The following is an 8,094-nucleotide window of genomic DNA, read 5'->3' on the forward strand; positions in this document are numbered from 1 at the left end:
AAACCACTGCAGCACAGTTCTCCAGACTCCCTAGATCAATAATTATGAAAAAAAAGTTAAACTTTTGACTCACAGTCGCAAAGGGGCGCCAAAACGTTCAAAAGAGGCGGGGCCACTTTTAGTAAAAAGGCTATAACTTTGGAACAGAATGACATATCATCACCAAACTCAGAACACTTATGTAAAAGCTCAGCCTTTGGTCAAATCCAAAAAATTGCGGAGCTTGACCACTTGGGGGCGCTATAATAGAGAAAAAATATAAAAATGGCTATAACTTCACAACCGTCAGTCCAATCAACCTGAAAAATGGTATGCAGTGTCTCTGTCCAATGTGCCATAAGGGTCTATGAGAACATTGGCGTATCTCAAAAAACATGGCCGCCATCGACCTATGAATTTTGAGCACCTATTAGACAAGGTTAACTGAGGCCGATCGGAACAAAACTCACTGGGCATGTTCGACTCATGGTCCTAAAGGTCTGTAAGAATTTTAAAAGAAATCGGCCACTAGTTGGCGCTAACGAATTTCTTGCCTCTGTAATCACGTGGTGTTTCACACATCCACACAATATGCATATCACTTGATAGATCTCCTCATGATGAACAACTTTGCCTCAAGAACCATTGCTGTCAATCAAACCGTTCATTAATTATTCACAAATATGTGAAAAACCTACTTTTGCGAACTAGTCCTAGGTTTTTCACTCAATCTCGATCAAACCACTGCAGTAATGTTCTCTGGACTCTCTAGATCAATAATTATCAAAAACATGTTGAATTTTGTCCTTTGGTTAGCTATAACGGGGTCATTTAGAAAAGGGGAGTGGCCACATATATCCAAAAGCCTATAAAACCTAAACAAAAACTCAAAACTTTACAAAAGTTGGAGAAAACATGTGTCAGATGTCTCTTAACAAGCATGCAAAGTTTCGTGAAGATCGGACAATAGGTGCCGCTATAACAGTTAAAAAGGCTTTAAAAACAAGATTTCTATGGTAAATGGCCTCAAATTGTTAAAAAATGCTCATCTATTCACACAAACACTAGATCTTACACTTACATCTGTATGATATATCGTCTCATTCGGAACAAATGTGCATACCACCTCAAAGGCCTTAAATGCTCGAACCCCGGTAATTGCTGCTTGCAGCTATATTTATATATATCTTTGTTGTTGTTGTTGTTGTTTTTAACTATTTCAAAAAGTATTTCAAAAATCCCATTGGTTGTATCTAGACCAGAAATCCCTTCTTTCTTTTAAGGAGTTTTATGTAACTGGTAATGAATTATGGACTAAACTATATCATCTTATCATCCTCTGTTGCTGTCAGATATTGTAAGATATTGTAAGAAGTTAAAATTTTTAACTTTTGCAAAATTTACATTTTCCTGAGTCATGTTTCTCTATTCTGTGCAGTGTGATAAGAGCTGATAAAATAAGTTTTCTTATTTATTTCTTCCTGTTGTTCTACTATTTTTGTAAAATGCTGAACACACACAAAATAAAAAAAGAACATTTCACTACTTCCTCCAGGTGATACAGTGAGCTGAGATACAGCCTTGTCACATATGGCATTAAAAAAACTGCTTCATGGATGATCAAATTTGGGCTTGAAACTTGAAAAAAATTTCCCTGGTTTGTGTCCTGGCTGAGTCCTAGAGGAGGCGAAATACAATCTCCCAGGGAATATTACTTGATAAACCTGAGTGTTTTTCTCTCTTTTGCAGCTCACAGCACCACATTTTGCTGATTTCTCACCGTTTGTGTTTAACCATTGAATTTCCTTGTACAAGATGAAGCTGGTTTTCAGGCAGCTCAGATGAGCCTTAAACCAAGAGTTGTAATAGTTACAGGACTTTTGAAAAACGTATATTAGCTGTTGAAACACAGCCTAGACGTCTAAACATAGCCCTAGAATAGACTATAAATATATATATATATATATATATATAAATAAATAAAACCAAACACCTTGTAAACACTGTTGACTTTGCTTACATGATGAAATATCATACATCTCACAAGTTTTTTGCCAAAAAAATGACATGTAACTACATTCAAGATTATTTGGTCTAGAAGTGGGTTACAAATAGACGGACTATATCGGGTCTATGGTTAAACCAGACGTTGAAATGACGACTATTGCTTGCTGGGTTTAATCAAGAGTCGTAATAGTGGATTACATTTGAAATGTTATTTTCTGAAAATTGACATGAAATCTCATCACCACATTCCCAGAGTTGCTAATGGTGTGTTTGTATTAACAGGACTGAATCACAGTTGTAAGTCATTATTTTCACACAGATCCTGATCTGTGATGTTTCTCAGTAGACAACAAACATGTTTGTGTTTATTACATGACAGGTGAAAAATAAAACAAGGAAGACAAGTTCATTCAAATAGGCACAAGATATAGGATATTGCTGGATACTGTTGCTTGTATCCTGAAATGCCATGCTTTAACAATAAACTGATTATCATAAACAACAAATGTATATTTCTAGGGAAATGGCATGTTCATGGGAAAAAATTGTTGCAGTTGTTAATTTAGCCTGACAGCTTGGAACAACAAAGTATTTCTTAGTGTTTATTAATGCAATGTGCTTCTTCAGGGGTAAAGATATATTTGACCCAATGTGTCCTAATAAAAATATTAAACAGTATTTTTTTTTATTTCCATTACAAAAATAAAGTTACCCCGAAGGAAAAACTAAAGTATGTGTTTCTTATTTAATAATATACATTGGAAGAAAGCTGGGCAATAAATATTGTAAGCAAAGATTTACCAAGATTTTAGGGCTGGACCAGAATATTCGATTATTGGAATATTCGTTCGGTGGTTTGGCATTCGATTTAAAATTTTAAGATTCGAATATTCGTTTTTTATTTTTTTTCATACACCTGGCATCCTCCCTAAACGGTTCTCATTCCCGCTTGAATATGAATGGAGAAAATCAGACTGCTTCACCACCAGCACAGAGAAAGCAAAGAAAGAGATTGAGCAATATTTGAGAGACAGTACTAGTCGGGCCCACTTACATGGTGGAAGCAAAATTATGGCTGTGACTGTCGCAATGACAACCTCGCAAATGCATGCAATAGGGTAAAGCTGGTCAAGCCCCAGCAAAAATAATTACCATGAATGTGTGGGGGAAAGGTAAGGAGATATTCGAATAATTTATTAATAAACTAGTATTTGTGGCAAAGATGAAGATCCTGACTCACCATCTGCTCAATGGACGCGCCTTTAATGCCTGAATGCATTTTTATGGTTAGGCCCATAGCTAATGAAAGAGTTTTGTTTTGAATTTGAATTATTTTTTTCTAATCGTGTCTGAGGCAATTGCGTTTTGGTAATTTTTTGTGCAGCGCTCCTGTTCAACATCAGAAAGCGTATCCTGTTTGTTTTCTTTAAAAGCACGTTTTGTTGATAATGTGAGTACACACAAACTAAGGTAGACCCTTTACAGTTCCGGATGATATATTACTCTTACCTTTATGAGCAAAAATTAAGTTTCACATCGCACCGGCGCCTCCATGTCCTGCATGAATTATGAAGCCCGCTTCAGCTTTCACTCTCCACACAAACGACTGCATATGCGCATAATAGCATACATTTATCTAGGTTAAACGATTAAACTAATATTGTGATATGCTTTAAGTTTTTTATATCTATGGATTTTTAAATCGTGATGACTTGAGAAGGTTAAATTCATCTGTCTGCCGCTGGCCGCTTGGTCGATACTTTAAAAAACAAAAACTTGAATTCAACAAATAAAAAGTGTTCCAAATATATTTCTAAATTAACTTCATAAACGAAAGAAACGAAAATAAATGTAATCACTTTACGAATAAAAACAGCAGCTGTGTAATGGGGAAGAAAAAGAGAAAAAAGACCGGTTTCTGTCGGACTCGGGCCAGTAACGTTAATTCTGATGAGCTGTCGTACGGTCCGGGCGAGGTTGTTGGGAATTTTTGCTCAAAATTGATCATTGTTGACTGATGACTGAATGTTTGTTTAATGGCCTGTTTAACATTTTTATTCAGGCTACTTTCTTATTTAAATGTATTATTTCTTTGATTTATGTTAGCGTTTTGTTGGCTGCTTGTTCACTAACGGAAGTGCTAAAATAAACACGCACGTTTGTTAATAATGTTTGAGCCTCATTTATTTTGTGTTTCAAAATTATATACATATGTATTTTATATATAGGCCTATTTACACAAAAGTTATATATAATTTATATGTATATTTATTTATAAATCATTTATACAAACATAAATATATATATAAACACCGTGCCATTTTTTTCGTTCTTCTTTTATGTAAATAGCCTCCCTCCGAAGCTTCGACTATTCGGTGTTGATTACTACCGAAGCTTCGAAGCTCAAAAAATGGTATTCGGACCAGCCCTACAAGATTTGTGAAATTCCAGAGGGGTCATAGTTAGATATATTTAAAAATAAAGATCTATTTTACTGTTATTCATATTTAACATGTTTAATTTTATTTAGTTCATTTATTACAGTATGTTTTATGTCAAACTCTCCTCTTGTGACTCGACTGGTAAACTGTGACGTCTTATTTCATGGCGCCCTCTTGAGGCTGCATTTAAACATAAACTATACCAACATAGCATACACTGTTTTCAGAAATGTAATGAATTTCCTCATCATCATACTTATATTGTAATGTATTGTATAAAGTAAAAATGTTAACAGTACGTGAGCTGACACTGTTGAACATGCCTTGAGAGTCCACACATTCACTGTCTCATGAAGCCTGAAGAGGCAAATATCACCCCTAAATGGAAAAGTTAATTTCTGTCACTACTGTGAACCAACCATCACACAAAATATGACAAATATGAGCCAGCTGTCCATGACAGGCCCAAACCAGCCAAAGCACCAGAACAAAAATACACTCAGCAAAAGTATCTCAAGTTCTTCCTGTGATATACATGTTTTCTTGTTGAATATCCTGCTTTACTCAGAAGTCAAGAGAGTTGTGATGCTGGTTCATGTTCACTTTAACTGTGAGATGCCAAAAGTCCACATCCAAAACGTGACTTTAACAGTAAGTAAACATGTTCAGTCTGAACTGAGATACTGAGAGATTCCAGGATGAAGCTGAAGTTTCTCACCATCACAACAGATTAAGATCAGATTGTAGTTTCTTGCTCTTCAACAGATGCAACTGTTAAATACACACAAAACAATCAAACATTTACTTGAGCATGTATGTCTGTTTATTGTTTTTATGAATTACCTACCACCTTTTAACTGTATTTAAACAAATTTGACTAGAAAAAATCATTTTTTTGTCAGTGAGGAAAGATGTGTATTTGTATTTGTAGAGTAAAAAATTAACAGGAGGAGCGTATCCTGTGTATGAGATATTATTAACTGATTTCTATTACAGCAATTTTCACAATACATGCTGTTTCAAAGCAGCTTTAGTAAACACCTTACAAACCCAAAGGATGACAAGCTACATAGTATTGAGTATAATGATACCAATTTGATGTTTAACTGAATATAGTGTAATAAATCAGACAGACATTTACCTCTCATCCTGCAGCATTTGAAAATCAGCACGACTGTCACTAACAAATATGGAGAAACTGCCAGTACAGAACTGAGTATGTGGAGAACAGAGATCTGAGATTCTGAATGAAACACTGAAGAAGAGACACACAATCATTTTATCAAGCACCATATCTGAACAAGGACATAAGAAGAAATAAATCAGCTCACAGTTTCATTGACTCTCACCTGTGACTGAGATCCAGCTCTTGGGTGACTCTCCTCTCTCTGGGTGTTTGCAGTAGTAGAAACCCTCATGTGACTTTGAGACAGTAGAGATGATCATCTCTGTAGTTTGACTCTGGATGAGTGATTCATCTTTATAGAAATCAGCTCTGAGGTTTGGTGGTGTTGTATGTTGATATAAACAGTGTAGAGTCAGAGTATCTCCTTCAGTCACAGGATGAACAGGACTCTCCAGAATCACACCAGCTACAGAAACAGAGCAAACATCAACTGACAAATATAGTAAGAATATAGTAAGAATGTATCAAAAATATGACAACAACAACAATAAAGAAATTTAAATAATAATAATTAATAATGAACTGAGAATCACAATAATTTTCATATGACAAAATCAAAGTTTGAGCAATACTTTAATAGTCACAGGTTTAATAATCTACTGTAGCAGATTTATTTTCATTTAGGAATAAGATTGTGTGGGTGACTGAATTGAGATCAAAATCCAGCTATTTAAATCTGAAACATAAAATGAGGTCTTTGTGAAATAAATAAACACAGAAACACAGACTCACAGTGTACAGTGATATTAACAGGATGATATTTCTCTCCAGATTCAGACTCACACCAGTACACTCCAGTGTCACATATGATGGTGCATCTGATTGTACATGTAGATCCTGTTTGTGATCCCGACTCTGATGATGAACAATCTTCCAGCCCCCATCTGTCCATATATCTGCTTACTCTCCATCCAGTAGAGTCTCTCTGGTCCTCACAGCTCAGAGAGACAGAGTCATATGTGAAGTGTTGAGTTCTGTTGGGACTGATGATCAGAGACACTGGAGGAGAAACACCTGAGAAGACAATTACAGATACAGTTTAGAAATCAAGTCAGGATAGTTTTATTGATATAACACTTTACACAACTTAAATTGTTTCAAAGCAGCATTTCAGAAAGATATTTAGGTTGTAATATCAAAAAACCCATAAGTCATCACTAAGTATTTCTATTTAAAACTTAATAAACATTTATTAAAATAGTCAGATTATACATTTTAATCACACCTATTTGATTATATTTCCTCAAGTCCACCTATGTAAATAAAACATTTGTGCCACAGTAGTTACATTTTAGTTTTTTATGAATTTTCCTCCAATAGAATTAATCGTCTAACATTTTTTCAACTCAGGAATCATAGTTTTGCTGGTTAGTTTGGCCTATTTAGGTCCTGCTAGTGAATGCAGTAAAAAGCATCTCTAGCCGCATATAATGACAAGACAAAATTTCAAAACACATCAGGCTCTGAAAAGATCAAGGGAAATGTCAAGAGTGTTTCACTCATTCTGTGGTTCAGTTTGAACTCACCAGTGACCCATATTAACTGTGTGTTGCTGTACTGTGTGTTATAGGCTGGTTTTCCTCTCTCTGCTCTGCACACATAAACTCCTGTGTGATTTAGAGCAGCAGAACTGACAGTGTACCACATCTGTGGAGAAACACTTAAAACTGCTCTGGGAACAGAAGTTGAGAAATCACTCATTAATAACATGTTAAACTTGTGTGTGAATGTGGAGAGTTGATCAAACTCACCTGATACTGTCAGTGTAACTTCATCACTGTTTGATGTTCGTGATCCTTCTGTCTCTTCTCCATAACAGGAGTATTTACCTGCGTCAAACTGAATGTGTGTTCCTGTAGTTCACTGAAAACACCAATTAAACCTTCTTTATACCAGCTGTAGCGCCATCTAGTGACTCCTTCATCATATATGTCACATCTGAGAGTGACTGTGTCTCCACTGAATACATGTTGAACAGGTTTGATAGTCACTTTGGCTTTTGGTTTTTCTGTACAATGACAACAATTCACAATGAAAATAATGTGCTGCTTTTATTGTATGAACACAGTTACTTTGCAGTAAAACACACATGATAAATGTTGTATCAGCCGTAACAGCTGGCAACGGTAATGTGCCATTTCCCCAACAATCTTACAGGAGGAATAATGAACTAGAAAATCTTGAAATTTACCTCGACGATTTGTTTATAAAGATGCTACAAAAGCGGCAAATCAAGCGGAATAAGAAAGAGGAAAGGAGGAAACGTCAGAGGATTGTGTTTAAACTAAGAAAATAGATTTGATTGATCAGAAAACAAGGAGATATAAACAAGACAATAATAAAGTTGGTGAGGGAAATGATTGCTTTTTATTCTGAATTGAATTCTGTTATGGAGGATCTGGAAACATTGAGACTCCGAACCACTGCTCTCACCTCTAAGGGTTATTAATTGCATATAAATAACACGGCTTTACACTTTCA

At 35.4% G+C, this 8,094-nt stretch overlaps 1 protein-coding gene across 1 annotated transcript; it reads right to left on the reverse strand.

The window, feature by feature from the left end:
* Nucleotides 1-5,083: 5,083 nt before the first annotated feature.
* Nucleotides 5,084-7,621, reverse strand: LOC127159585 (low affinity immunoglobulin gamma Fc region receptor III-A-like; the record flags this gene model as incomplete). The annotated part of the gene is made up of 6 exons (XM_051102366.1): nt 5,084-5,198; nt 5,569-5,682; nt 5,777-6,019; nt 6,346-6,627; nt 7,140-7,260; nt 7,443-7,621. Coding segments are annotated over 6 exons (974 nt in total), but the record flags the coding sequence as incomplete, so codon positions are not given.
* Nucleotides 7,622-8,094: the final 473 nt, after the last annotated feature.

This window comes from Labeo rohita, unplaced genomic scaffold (genome assembly GCF_022985175.1).
Source record: "Labeo rohita strain BAU-BD-2019 unplaced genomic scaffold, IGBB_LRoh.1.0 scaffold_2307, whole genome shotgun sequence".
Lineage (NCBI taxonomy): Eukaryota > Metazoa > Chordata > Actinopteri > Cypriniformes > Cyprinidae > Labeo > Labeo rohita.